General features: G+C 30.6%; 1 protein-coding gene and 1 pseudogene across 2 annotated transcripts; both read left to right on the top strand.

The window, feature by feature from the left end:
- Window positions 1-2,387: 2,387 nt before the first annotated feature.
- On the top strand, window positions 2,388-9,343 carry LOC114388044 (annotated as a pseudogene).
- A 2,325-nt stretch (window positions 9,344-11,668) lies between these two features.
- LOC114386357 (5'-nucleotidase SurE-like) lies at window positions 11,669-14,725 on the top strand. Of its 2 annotated transcripts, none has more exons than XR_003661059.1 (10): window positions 11,669-12,088; window positions 12,189-12,283; window positions 12,367-12,434; window positions 12,537-12,580; window positions 12,723-12,800; window positions 12,883-13,036; window positions 13,257-13,406; window positions 13,527-13,637; window positions 13,968-14,071; window positions 14,213-14,725. XR_003661059.1 is itself a non-coding variant. In XM_028346357.1 (10 exons), exons 1-10 carry the CDS (start codon window positions 11,838-11,840, stop codon window positions 14,309-14,311), a joined length of 1,119 nt encoding a protein of 372 aa, XP_028202158.1. In that variant the 5' UTR covers window positions 11,670-11,837; the 3' UTR covers window positions 14,312-14,725. The 2 variants fall into 2 exon arrangements, 1 of the variants encoding a protein (XP_028202158.1); XM_028346357.1 differs by having other exon boundaries at window positions 11,670-12,088; window positions 14,003-14,071.
- The last annotated feature ends 65 nt before the right edge of the window (window positions 14,726-14,790 follow it).

Here is a 14,790-nt window from a genome sequence, read left to right as displayed (position 1 = left end):
ATATATATATATATATATATATATATTTGATATTTATGTTACAATGAACTAAATAAAATGATTTTATTCATAATGAAACTCATGAATTTTAATTTAATAACAAAATAATAAATTATTAAAATATTAGTTTTATTTAATTAATTTTATAAAAATTATTTTACACATATTATTGGTGAAAAGTTATTAATTCTTTTTAATTATAAAAATTTATAAATAAAAAAATAATATTTAAATATATTTAAATGTTTAATTTTACATGTGTTTATTTTTATAAAAAAAATTTATTTTAATATAAATTAATAAATTATTATATATAATTTATTTTTCTTATTTTATTATAATTTTAAAAAAATACATAAGCTAACATATAGATTATTTTAAAAAAAATACTTTACGTGCATAAGTTTAAAATAATATTTAAATAATCTAAAAAAATAAAAATAAAAATTTATTACTTTTAATGTGTAAAATAAAAATTTGTATTTTTCTTATAATAATAAATTTACATAATTTTGATAAATTACATAAATTTATGTATATAAATATTTTATATATTAATTTATGTAATTTGCTTGATTTATATAATTGGTATTAAAAAATTTATTTAATAAATAATTTTTCATAGTTAACATAAATTGCTTGATTTTATTAATTTATATAAATAAATTATATATTAATTTATGAAATTTAATTATAAATTGGTAAAATAAAAATAAAAATAAAAATATGTAAATTATTCAAAATCAAAATATATATAAAATAAAATTAAAAAAATATTAAATATTTTTTAAATTTATAATTTTTCATAATTCAAACAAAATTAATAACTCTTTCCCAGTGATACATAAAAAATAATATTTTGGTGTGATTTTTATATCATTTAACAAACTGTCACGTACAATATAGCATACATCATATAAAATTTTGGTGTGATTTTTATATCATTTAATATTTTATTAATTGTTAATATCGTTAACTATTATATGTCTATATATATATATATATTATATTTTTTATTAATTAAAATATAATAGATAAATACATTAAAAAGTTATGATCTATAAAATTTATAAATTATAAACTATATCCGTGTCACTAATCTAGTTACATAAAAAAAACACAGTTTTGCATCATGAAGAGGATTTTTAACTCGATTTTCAGCTCTTCCAATCTTCCAAAGGTCAAAACTTAAAAATACCTTCTGTAGTCGATCAAGTTTTATTATACTAAGGTAACAACGTTCTATCGGTGTTTGTATCGACGATTTCACTTATTCTATTTGTCTTACTCTCTATATTATTTACTTCAGTAAAAAAAAACAAAAACTCTATATTATTTACGACTCATTCTATCAAAAAGATATTTTGTATTAATTTTATATACTCATAAGTCATCACTCTATATTATTTACGACTCATCCTATCCAAAAGATATTTTGTATTAATTTTATATACTCATAAGTCATCTTAAGGGCGTTAAGATAATAAAGAATAAATACATAAGAGCTTAACTAGAGAAAATTTGCGAGGACGGTGCCATAATAAATATTTAATTGAAGCAGCTAAATTAAAAATTTAAATAAAAACCGGCAGAAGTTATATTAAAAAAAAGTATATGCAATAATCACATCTTGGCACATTATTAACTTCTAGTCCTGTTCTGTCAAAAAAAAAAAAACTTCTAATCCTGTTACGTCTTAACGAATGCATTCTGAATATTAATTAAAAAATAAAAACATAAAAAATGATTGTTAAAAATTTCAGAAAGAATACATTGATAACCTTAAATAATGTCTCGCTCTTTTATAAATTTTCTTCATTTTAAATTTCCCAACTAATTAAAGTGTTAACTATTAGTTTTTAAATTTTTTTTATTAGAATTTGAGGATCGCATTTTTGAGTTTCCCTCTTGGTTTCTATCATTTTCTTTTTTAGCCGATTCTTCTAACGTAGTTTTCTATGGAGGTTTTTAGTTGGAGCGGTTTATGCTCCTTTCTCTAAAGAACATCCCTTAAACATTTTGAGGAGACAAAAAACAACAGGATCAACGATGGAGAGGAAATCACTTGTTGGGCTGTGCTTCTTCTTTGTTGTTGTCTTAGCTTCTCGTACGTCTATTTTTAATAGAGTAATCTTACGTAACATATTTTTCTATTGATTCGTAAAATTTACAAATAAAAAAACAAAGTATATTCAATAGCATGAAAAAATAATACTTTATGCACTTCGTAAGTATACTAATAACTAATGAAAGATGATAGAAGCATTAAAAAGTTTTCATTTTAATGTGTTGATTTTCTTGAAGGCTATATTGCCCAAAATAGTTGAATGTGTGGTAGTAAATATAGAAGTGATTAACCTATTGATTCTTTGGAATTTGTGTAAGAAATGGTGGTGGAGGCTGGTAATCGTGGTATTTTGTTCCCAGAAGGATGCATTGAGCCAGTTGGGAGCCAACAGTGTAAGACAGGGGAAGGTTAATTTAGCTGGAGGCACCTCAACAATGGTCATTTATGCTACTGTGCCTGTTGAGCTTCGACAATTGAATATGATACGAATACGATATGACTAAACATTATTTTTTAAAAATGTAGGATACGATATGTTTAGAATACGTATTAAAAATTTAAAACCAATAATATATTTATTAAACATTAATAAACATAAGATAGAAATTACAAATAACTATGATCCAAAAATTCAAAATACTGGAATAATATTACTAACAATAAATAAAAATTATAAATAACTTCTTATTGTCTAGCTAGAAATAGGAACAATATCAATTTCATCCCCTCCTTAACCATCATATGTAAATAAGAAGAAAAAGAATGTAAAGAAAAACAATATTAAAAAAAGTTATTAAGCACGTACCCAATTAAAGAAGATGTAATATCTTTAGAATTTCAATAAATATGAATTTTCTTCTTTCTTTCTCTCCTACTCTCTGTTGATTTATATAAATAAATTACCACTTGATGGGGTTTGTTATCTCAATCTTTTCCTTTTTTTAAGGAAGGATTTTTTTAATAGAATTTTTTAAGGAAAGATTATATGTTAATCTTATCAAATATATAAAAAATCTGGTTCTATCTTTATTTTGCTGTTACTTGTTTATTTTATTTTAAATTTGACTATCATGTCATTCCCATATTGTTGTGTTCATATTGTATCAAAACTTTTTTTTTTCCTTTTTAAATTGGTTTGGAATTGGATACGTGCAGGATATGTATCCAGGGTATATCCGTATTGAATACGTATCTGATACTAGTATGTTGCCCAAAATAGAATATCCGTGCTTCAGAGCTAGATATAAATAAAACTATAAATAAACCTAATAGCTAGTTTATGTTCATGTTATAACATATTTTAGGTATTTTTCCTTTGGGGGCGGGTATATATTACTCCCTCCCTCTTGTTATTATTGTAAGACATAGTTTAGAAAAAATTGATGATATTTTTCGTAAGACATTTTATAAAGTATTTAATATTTTTTTATTAGTTATCTTTATTAAATATTTTAAGTAGTTAGTGTTATTTTATTGATAATAATGCTTAATACTCTTAGAATTTAATGTTTTTATATTACACATTACATATTAATGATTATTAACAAGAGTATAATTAATACATTAGAACTTCTACAATGCATATAGTTATATAGATGAGTTATTTATCTTATTTTTGTGGGTCTTACAATTTCACATAAACTAAAAATTTTACACAAAAATTCACTTCATTCTTAAGGTTATTAAAATAAGTACTTAAATTAATTTTGCTCCTAAAATACTTGAAAACATATGTTATTTATGGTGTAAATGCTTTAAGCAACAATTATTTATATAAACAGTAATGCTTATATTAGTAATTTCATGTCATATGTTCTAGTTTTAAAAAAATTACTAAAATTAAACAATTCATATAAGAATTTTTATTGAAAATGTTCTTACTAAATTTAAAAAAAGATCAAGAAAGTCAATTGAATTAATTATTTTTATTAATGTATGGGATTGATGTCCAAAATATCTTATAATAACTACAAGAAGAAGTAACAGATAAGCAATTGCAGACATTTTTATGCAAGTGGATGAGTACTAATGCATGTGATTTACTTTACTCCATGCATATTACTTTTCACTTAAGTGATTAGTAGGTGATGTTCCTTAACGTGGTAAAAATAATCTCAACAAGATATTTTAGTTACAAAAGTATGACACATGTCAAAATCATTCGACAGATACTAGCAGCATTTGATAATTGGACAAATTTTGGTGTGCCGACCATTTTTGGTGGACAAATTTGTAGATGCTGCTTGCAGTATTTTATGTAAAGAATCAAACTGTGTGGAGATTAATTGTCAAGGAGAAGATTCAAAAGTAATTGTATTAGGCGATATACATGGGCAGTTTCACGATTTAATGTTTATTTTCAAGCATGAAGGAGTTCCTTCTGAGAACCAGATTTATGTTTTTAATGGAAATTATGTAGATAAGGGAGCGTGGGGAATTGAAGTATTTTTGGTCTTGCTGGCTTGGAAGGTAAGATGATGGCTGCAAAACTTAATAAATGTTGAGATCCTTCATGATTTTGTTGGTGGTAGTTACCTTGTTGGTGTATATTCACCAGGAGGAGAAAAAAAAATCACAGAAGACTACTGTTTAGAAAGATTTGTATGTTGTAATAACTGTTATGGTGACCAAATAGAATACTTACATCTTTATTACATATATATGACACTGAATATTTATTAGCATGTAAAGTTTGCTATTGCATATTCAGGTCTTGATGGCTCACAGAGTATATCTACTTCGTGGAAATCATGAATCAAGATATTGCACAGCAGGATATGGTTTTAAGAAGGAAGTGTGGGCCAAATATGGTGATCAAGGTGAAGATGTCTACAATGAATTCCTAGTGTGTTTCAAGGAGCTTCCATTAGCTTCAGTTATTGTTGACTGTGTTTATACTACACGGAGGACTTTTCCGTAGTGTACATGCAGCCCCTTCACAGAAACCCAAACGGAATAAAGCACACAGGGTGGATCTTGGCTCTTAAGCTGAATTATCCGAAGTTAAAAGATCTTTTGTAGATTTCCCTTATGAAGGTCCTAACATATTATTGAGTGATATTCTCTGGTCTAGACCGTCTAATAGGGATGGTCTGAGGGATAATACAGGTGAAGAGTTAGGTTTACGGTGGGGTCTTGATTGCACTGAGGCATTCTTAAAGCAGCACAATTTAAAGGTAATGACATTCAAAATTTTAATTTGACTATTTATTTTATTGTATGAAGTAATACTATTTTTTTTATTGAATGAAGTAATACTATCTTTTATTTATTGAATGAAGTAATTTGATTAAGATTTCTTGATTTTCTAATTACATAAGTTATATTTGATGTCACACAAACACAATCAGTATTTTTTTAGCATACTGTAGCCATGATATTTTAACTTTTCAGTATCCTCTTGTCAAAGAATTTAATAGGCTGTCTTCCTATTGTTTTGGAGAATGAATCAGGTCTATTCCATTATTTTATTGGGTTCCTCCTTGTTTATCATGGTGAGAGTGTCAGACTAGAGGTTGAGGGAAAAGGATAGCTGAAAAACACCCATAGAGTGTTTTTATCAGGAAGATAATATTATGAAATTAGGAATTGATCTATAGAGGTTTCAATTTGCCATTTCTATTATTTATAGGCTTCCAGTCTCCTCAGAAGTATGCACTTCTATCTTCACAGGATTCAACTGTCTCTCTTGCTCATCTTTATGTATAGGGCATGATGTTAGATGCCTTTGATGCTGGTCCATGATAACTTCTTTCACTTGCACTAGTGGTTTATCTCACTAGTTGCCTTTACGGCACCTGACTTTTTAGGGGGAAACTTGAGCTTTTGCTGACCCAAAACCATTGATCTCAATTGACCTCACCCCAACATGAAAAGCTTCAAACCTGGATGTCTCTCTGACCATATTGCCCTTTTTTGCTTACTTTGTTTAAGCGTAGTCTGATTCCTTTTTTTTTTTTTAAAAAAAAAAATCTTTTTATATTCCTAGGATCAGGAAATTTATTGTTAACTGAAAATATAAACATTATAATTATTCTTTCCAGCAAGTAAAATGAATTATTCACGTTTTTGAATTTGTACACACTTGGTGTGGTAGTTCCCTATTTTCTATTTCATTTTTTACCCCTTTACTTTGGAATAATCCTCCTGTTTATATTCTTGATTTGTTTCACTCTAATTATAAAGAATGCAATCACTAAAATCCCATGCTTGAGGTTGTTGTCAGATGTTTGGAACTATTATCACAAATTGTCATCAATAATGCCTGTCATTAATTGTACAAGATGGATTGCATGTTTAGATGTGTATAAAAGAACCAGTGTAAGTTAATAAATGTTAGTTGACAAATTACTAAATAATGTTCTTACTCTTAGTAAATATTATTCTTTCTGCATAGCTGATTATCAGATCACAGGAAGGACCAGATGCAAGGGCTGGTAGAGATGAATTTGGGGATATGCTAAGTGGATACAGCATAGATCATGATGGAGAATCGGGAAAACTATATACACTTTTTAGTGCACCAGACTATCCACAGGTTCAAATCTGCATCCATGTAGCATTTTTTTATTATTAATATTCATTTATTCAATTGTTTTGCATTTATTACACCTGTAGCATTTCCCCTGACAATGTCATAATTCTTTGCTTCACTGAATGATTTTTTGAAGCATGAAAGACATACGCATAGTCATAGCCATATATGCTAGCATATATGCATTATTGGTAACAATGACAATTGGATTAAGATCCAGTGAATCTCCACAGAAAATATCTACGATGGGGAGGGAACTTACCTGCTAAATGAGTTGGAGCTCGTCTCTGTTGTTAAATAAGCGCTAAAGTGGCTTCATAGTGCTATTGGGTTGCAGAATTCCTACGATGGGGAGGGATAGACACTAAAGTTGCTACCTGCAGTTATGGGTTTGTGGACAGGTATTTTTTTAAAATGTGAAAAAGGAGTTAGTCATTATAGTATCTTACCTGTGGCCATTGCTAATTAATGGCATCCAGTTTATGCCATTGCCAACTAAGATGGTTACAATTTTCCCTGCAAGTAGCATCTAATATTTAGACTTTAGGAATCTAGTATGTTGGAATGATTTTTTTCAAATAACTTGTCCTTGAAATGATGGAAAGTTCATACATAATCTACATGTGATATACATTTCTGATTTCACTAGTAACTCTGCGCATGGGAATTGTTATATAGACATATCCCTACAAAGAAAACAGTTACAACACTTGTGTTTGAGCGATAAATTGAGGTTATTACAAAGAAGTATAACTTTGAGATCTGCAGCATCTGAAATAGTATATCTCCTTAAAGGTCTTTTATTTTTCCGTTGCAGTTTGGTAAAAGGAGATATAACAATAAGGGGGCATATGCAGTATTGAAGTCGCCTGATTTTGCCAGTCTTTCCTTTCACTCATTCAAGGCGGCAGAAAGACCAATGGTAATCTTTTCTTTTATCTAGTTAACGTACAACATCTGAATGACTTGTTTTCTGTTCCTTTTACAGAATCAAATTCAAGCTGGCGTTAACTTTCAGTTGGAAGAAAATGAGTTGTGTACTTGTGTATTGAATTTGAAGATTTGAAAAATAAAATCAAGTAATTAATTTGGAAAATTGTGGACATAATGAGAATTTATATAGTAAAATAATTTTATATATGTGAGAATTGTCTTTGTAAAAAGTTTTGTTGCTTAGAAGAATATGCATTTACATGCTGATTATAAATCAATAAGTTATTGAAGTAATTTTTATTTGTCTTTTATCAAGTGTCTGAATTTTGTATTGCTTGCTTTCCAGGTGGATCCTTACGTTGATTTTGATGCCAATAATATGGAATCGAATAAACTAGACTCATCTCAAAGTATATGTTAGCAAATTGCTCTTCCAAGAAGTGCTCTTCAGCTTTCCTTTTCATGTGATAACTATAGGATGAATGAGTATAATTGCATGTAAGGCAATGGAAATTCTAATAGTAGACAATGTTGTGATGCATGTATTTTATATCATATAAACCATTAGGCTGTTATTGCCAAGCTTTACATTTAAAATTTCAATTGTGTTAGCAACATAAATTTAGTCTCACTCGTTTGTTGACATTTGAAGTGGTACTATTGCTAGGGCATTGTATTTTTTTATATGTGGTATTGGATAAAATGGATTCTTCCCACATGTATGAGTTAGAATGCTTGCCTTATCTTTTGGACCTATAATTTCTAAAGTAGTTTGATATGTTTGAAGGGTGAGATTGAATTTGAATGTTAATTTTTTGTGTTTGCGTCCTTATCAGCTTGGATTAAAAAGCTCTTGTGTCATTGGATTGGTAGCAATCTGACGACAGAATGCAAATAAATTTGACAGTTTTTGTCACTCGTAACATGACGAAAAATGAGTCAAAACCAAATAAAACACATATGATACAGGAAGTAAAATTCAAAAGCCCTTGACCATGCCTATGATATAACATATGTGCAGCCCTTGACCATGTTTTACCACTTAGAGCTGCAATTATAATGTGTTAAGACTTGAGATTCCCAGAGCCAGAGCATTTTTCGCATAATCATTGTGTTGTATTTCTTGCTAAAGATGGAAACACTGAAATCAGCTTACTTCTGTTGGTATGCACACACAGGCCTCAATCTCTACCCTTTCTGCCCCTCAAAGATTTTATCCAGATGGGATGAGACCTGAGTTTGACTTTGGGGCATTAGGCATATATAATGCCCCATGTTGGAATGTAGAACTTCGTGATGGTTCAGGTGGTACTCAAGTTGTGGAGGTTCCAAGGGCACCATTGGCGGAAGGATTGCCTCTGCCTCCAAACATACAGGTAATGAGTGTCATTTATGATTAATCAACATATTTGTCCATATGGTTCTTTTTGCAGGAGCCACACTAGACTGCTTATGAGTATTTGTTTGAGCTAGTTAATGGCCTGAAACATATGATTGTAACAAGGGTGAGTTATGATTCATGACGTTGTTGTTGTTGGTTCTCATATGTCTCCTTTGGGGAATTGAGGTGGTTTTTTCGATTCAGGAGACTGAGAACAGGGCCCGTGTGTCTGCTTTGAGAAGTAGAGCTAGGAAACGAAAGGGTAAGGGTAATTCATAGATGGGGGCACTGCAGACAACACCATGTGACAATGATTATATTACCTCCGTAGCATGTTTACTTGTCCTTTATGTAAGTATATTATTTAACTTTCTTGGTTCAATGCAACATAGCTTTGCCTCCAATAGCATGAGCTCAAATTTGTGTCACTAAGCTTCTTAGAGGGACTTAGAATATCGGCGCAAATAATCAGAATATTCAAGGCTAAAAGTGAACTTGCCTTTAATATATCAATCGGTCTTCGTTGCAACTTGAAATTGCAATATCCCCATTTTGAAATACATGACACAAGAGTTACCAACCAATATCACGCTCTTTAAAACAATGTTTGATAAATTGATGATGGCCGATGGGTACTGATACGTGATTTCGCTATCTGTCTGCATTAAACATCAGAAAAAAAATTGTTACGGTCACGCTTTGACATTAATGATATTGTGAAGGTTTGGTAAAGCAAGCATAAGTATTAAGTAGAGTGATGCAATTATAAATGAAGAAATATTATCAATGTATTCTCCGAGTATATTTTCTAAACCTATTTCTTATTATCTGTCCATGTTTAGGATTTTTTTAATTTTTTTATTATTATTAAGTGTGAAATGTGATTTAATAATAAAATAATACGTTGTATTTAAAATGGGATGTTGAAAATAGTTTCTGCATGCTAAAATTGTTGAACCTGCCTGACATGATCTACATGCACGTCCAAACTAAAAGGCAAATCCGAACCATTCCATGAAGAATATTTATTATTCTCTGAGCAATTGGATCTAATCATGTCATACTTTTTAAGCCATTAGTTGGTAAACAAAGTTTTAAACACCATTAAATAAGGGTATCAGATATTTCAGATTCAGATCGGATAAGCACTAATTAATTTTTTTGGTTGCATCCTCCTATCATTATGCTCACAGTTGGCTACACGACATGCATCTCTTTTGAAATGCCTTACACCCTGTTGACCTGTCTTTCATGACGCTGTCCTTTGCAACCTTTGATTCTTTTTTTAATTACATTTTTTTCCTTTTCTTTTTATAACATTTTAATCTCATTTTCAAGGACAGGACATGATTTTTGCATTTAAATGACATGCATCATAACAAGTGTGCGAATTAATTAATTTCTTTTTTGTATTTAAAATAGTTTTATTATTTAAATTTTTGTAAACATAGTAATATTTAAAATGTAACAAATATACCGGCATAAATAATGTAACAAATGTTAAATTTATATATAAAAGTGATTTTTTAATATAGTTTTAACACTCACTTTTTGCCTAATGGACCCACCATTCAAAACTTCAAAGTGGCATTAGGGATCATTTCAAAGAAAAAGTGTGAGGCATTGAAAGTTTGTAAAGGCTGTTACCTCGGGCATTATCTTGTAGTTGTGAACTTTGTCAAATTAATTTGATAAGTCCAATCTAGATTGAGACTCTTTTAAAAACAAAGCTTTTAGTGTACAAAAAAAAAAGGTTTTAAAAGAATAAATAAATTAGGCAAGCTTTTGTTAGTTTGAAATCTATAATAATGCATTAATTAGGCAAGCTTTTAATGCATTAAATAATGCATTATAATTTTTAGATTACGAATTTCCTCTAATAGATCACGATCGTCTGTATTTGATTTTGTAAAAGAAACAAAAATACAAACTAAAAAAACGAATAACTTGCATTCGAGGTGCACCCGGTGAAGAAAACAATCAATTGTAAAGAGATGCAACATATAAACATCATGACAATGAAATATTCAAATACTAAGATACAAGAAATGCCAAAAAAATATCAAATATTCACGAATGCTTATTTGTTTTGGTGTGAATAGAGAGGCAATATTTCTTTAAAAAAAAAGAAAAAAGAAATGGCGAATGTTTTTATTGTCTCGGAAATGATAAAAGTTAAACGAAAATAGATAATATAAAAAAGAGGAGGCTACGAGGAGAAGTTTCTTTCATTTGAAGTGGAGCTCACAGGAGAAATACATTATTTCTCACTTTTATCTTTTCATTCTTCTTTTCTCATCCTTACATAAAAAAAAAAAACGCCTTTATCTACATTCTATCAATTTCCTTTAATCTCACTATTTTATTTCTTAATAATACAGTATTTATACTTATTCTTTGTAATTTTTTAATTTATTTTTGAGCGAAATAGTTTAAATTCGATCGAAATTTTAAACTTAGCCGAGCCTTTTTCAACTTGTTGATTGAGTCTCATCTGAAATCTACATAAAACATTTTTGCATTATTAAAGTAGAAGATTGACGTCATCAAATTGAATTTTGATGAGTGTAATTATTCCTGTTTTGTATTTTTCCGTGATAGCTAGATTATAAGAAGGCAAAAAAACAAAAGACATAAATAACTAATTATAATTGAAATCTTAGAGACTAATCAATGGCGAAGTCTTGTGTCATTACTCTTTATTATTTCAAATCTAAAATCCCGTTTTCCCCTTAAATTCGTGTTTCCACGTAAACGGCGTTAGAAGCGGTCTAATTCTAATACTATCTATATTTGAGTCACTCTACTCCTTTTCTTTCTTTCTTCATTTTCAGCGCTTTATTGCCCCCTCCTTTCTCTTTCGTTAATTAGGGTTTTCCATTTCCATCGTCGTTTTCAACCCGTAACGACGTCGTTTCAAGATGATGCCCCCTGGATTCGTTTCCAATCTCCAAGAAGTGCTTCTCAACCGAAAAGGCGATTCGAATTCGAATTCAAATGCGGAGCAAGAACAATCCAGCAGCGAGAACTCTGAGCCTGTTGAATTCGACGCGTCGAAGCCAATTGTGTTGGTGACGAACGGCGATGGCGTCGATTCCCCTGGCCTCACGCACCTCGTTGAAGCTCTCGTTCAACAAGGCCTCTACAATGTCCACGTCTGCGTTCCTCAATCGTGAGTCTTCTATAATATATAAAAATGCAACATTGTAACATTTTTTCTCTTCTTCTCGTTCTGTCTTTGTAATTTGTTAGTTCGTGAAATTTTTGGTTAGGGACAAATCGGTTTCCGGGCACTCCGTAACGCTTCGAGAAACTATAGAAGCTGCTTCTGCCAAAATTAATGGCGCCACCGCCTTTGAGATTTCAGGTATTATATAATTTTAGGTTCATTGCTTGTAATACTATTGATTGATTCGGTCATATGAACTTAAATTGTTGTTTGTAATTCAGGAACTCCCGTGGATTGTGTTTCGCTAGCGTTATCTGGAGCGTTGTTTTCGTGGTCTAAGCCTATGCTGGTTAGTGTTTATTTCGTGCCACTGGAAATTATGCGGGTGATTGATTGTTCTCGTGAGAAAGGAATGAAGATTTATGGATGATGACGTGGTTTTGAATTTCAGGTTATTAGTGGGATTAACCGCGGATCAAACTGTGGTCATCACATGTAAGTTGTTCATCTATGGTTGGAGATGAACATGTAGATCTAAGTTAGTACGCGATCTAGGAACAACTTTCAGTCTCATGTTATCCGGAATTTGCTGTCTTTATGACCCGTGTTTATCTCATTCTTTTCAAAAAATACACAGGTTCTACTCAGGGGTTGTTGCCGGAGCCAGGGAGGCGTTGTTATCTGGTGTACCAGCTTTATCGATGTCATTAAATTGGTAAATTAATGATTCTATACATTTTGGTTTTAACTGTGCTTTGGTGCTGGGGATTATGAATTGACATCGTGTCCTGTTGTAGGAAGAAGGATGAAAGTCAAGAAAATGATTTCAAGGATGCAGTGTCAGTCTGTTTACCGTTAATAAATGCAGCTATTAGGGATGTTGAAAAGGGAACTTTTCCCAAAAGCTGTTTTTTAAATATAGAAATTCCCACATCTCCTTTGAATAGCAAGGTTTGCAAATTTTATTATACATTGGATAAATTTTTCTTATGTTTTGCTGTACTATGCAAAATGTTCTAGGCCTTGGGCCATATGTTGAACAAAATTTAGTGTGCATGATAATATTCTTGGCTGATTAGATTCTAATGTTTTTAAATATTTCATAGTTACATCTTTCTTGTTGGTATTATTGTTTACATGTATGTAATGTAATAATTTTTTTTTTTGATAGGGTTTCAAATTGACCAAACAAAGTATATGGAGATCCACTCCAAACTGGCTAGCTATTTCCTCCAGCCGCTATCCAACTGGTCATTTCTTAGCCAATCAAGGTGGCCTTGGTCTTCAGTTTGCACAGCTTGGCCGAGATGCTTCTGCTGCTGTAGGTGTCCACATACTTACATATCACGTCTTTATGTTATCTGTAATCTGAAGGGGTTTTAATGTTTCTAATATATTATAATGATGGTACTCAAATCTTGCTCATATTTATCTACTTCAGGGTGCAGCTCGTCGATTGGCTACACAGAAAAAGAATTTGGAGATTATTGAATCAATGGGATCTGCAGGGAAATCTGATCCCAACAGGGTGAAGAAGTACTTTAGACTAGAGGTAAATAGGTGGAAAAAAACAAAAACTTTGTTACAGTTTGCTATCATGATGCAAAAATCATGTTAATATTTTAGTTAATCTGCTTTTACATGATAATTACGATTACGAAGGTACCAATATTTGGAGGAGATTATCATAAATTTTTGTTTTCATATGTTGCCTGTAACCTTAATATATTTATTCTAATCATGGGTTCATCTGCTGTTCTACATATTAATTGTAACACCTCCCTGCAATATGTAGATATGATTTGGGTTGCTATTTGCTAATTTCCCTTTTTGCACTTGTTTATGTTTGTATACCAATTAAATATTTTTAAATTGTTTGTAGAAGTGAACTTAGCTACACTCTTCTTGTATCTTCAGTTTTCGGACAATCAGCAGGAGGAAGAAATAGACGAAGATCTGGATTACAGAGCACTTGAAAGTGGATATGTAAGTTGGAATAATATATTAGTGTCCTTTCAATTAACATATTTATTTTCCTTATTGGTGCATGCTACTATGCTGGTATCTTCCGGGGCTAGCAATTTTCCCTCGTTCTGATCGATTCTTGCATGTGATCTGGTGAAACAGGTTGCAGTGACTCCGCTGTCTCTTTCTCCTCATATTGAGACTGATATTCAAATGGCAGCTTCTGATTGGATTTCTGCTGTGCTTCCTGGTGAACAATAAATTTAGTATGATTGTGTACATTTGAGATTTATGATGATTCTTTTTTCTCTTTTTTTCTACCTTAAAGCAAAAATGGAGCAGAAGCGGTAGTCACACCAATTCAATAGTGGATTTCCACTTGTACTATTTTTCTTTTTCTACATTATTTTGTTCCCTTTTTCATTGTTTCAGTCCCTTTGGTCACTTAGTTATTTCTGATTTGAAGCAAATGCTTCTTGTAATTTCTTGGGCATATTTTAGAAAAATGCCATTTCGTCTGTTTGTATACTTGGGCATATTATTGATTACTACCAAAAACACGGGAGCAGCTGTAATTTTCCGGGTTTTTTTGTTTGTTTGTTTGAAGATAGTTAAACTTTGGATTGATGTTTTCTTATCCTCTGACTAAAATACATTGGTTACAAGTTAGTTGCACTATTGCGTTTGGGTGTTATTGTGAAAAATTTACGTTGAAAGAGTAATTTTTATTTTTGTACATA

This window comes from Glycine soja, chromosome 15 (assembly GCF_004193775.1).
Source record: "Glycine soja cultivar W05 chromosome 15, ASM419377v2, whole genome shotgun sequence".
Lineage (NCBI taxonomy): Eukaryota > Viridiplantae > Streptophyta > Magnoliopsida > Fabales > Fabaceae > Glycine > Glycine soja.
The sequence above is the reverse complement of the archived record's forward strand: the minus strand, read 5'-3'. Positions and strand labels throughout refer to the sequence as shown.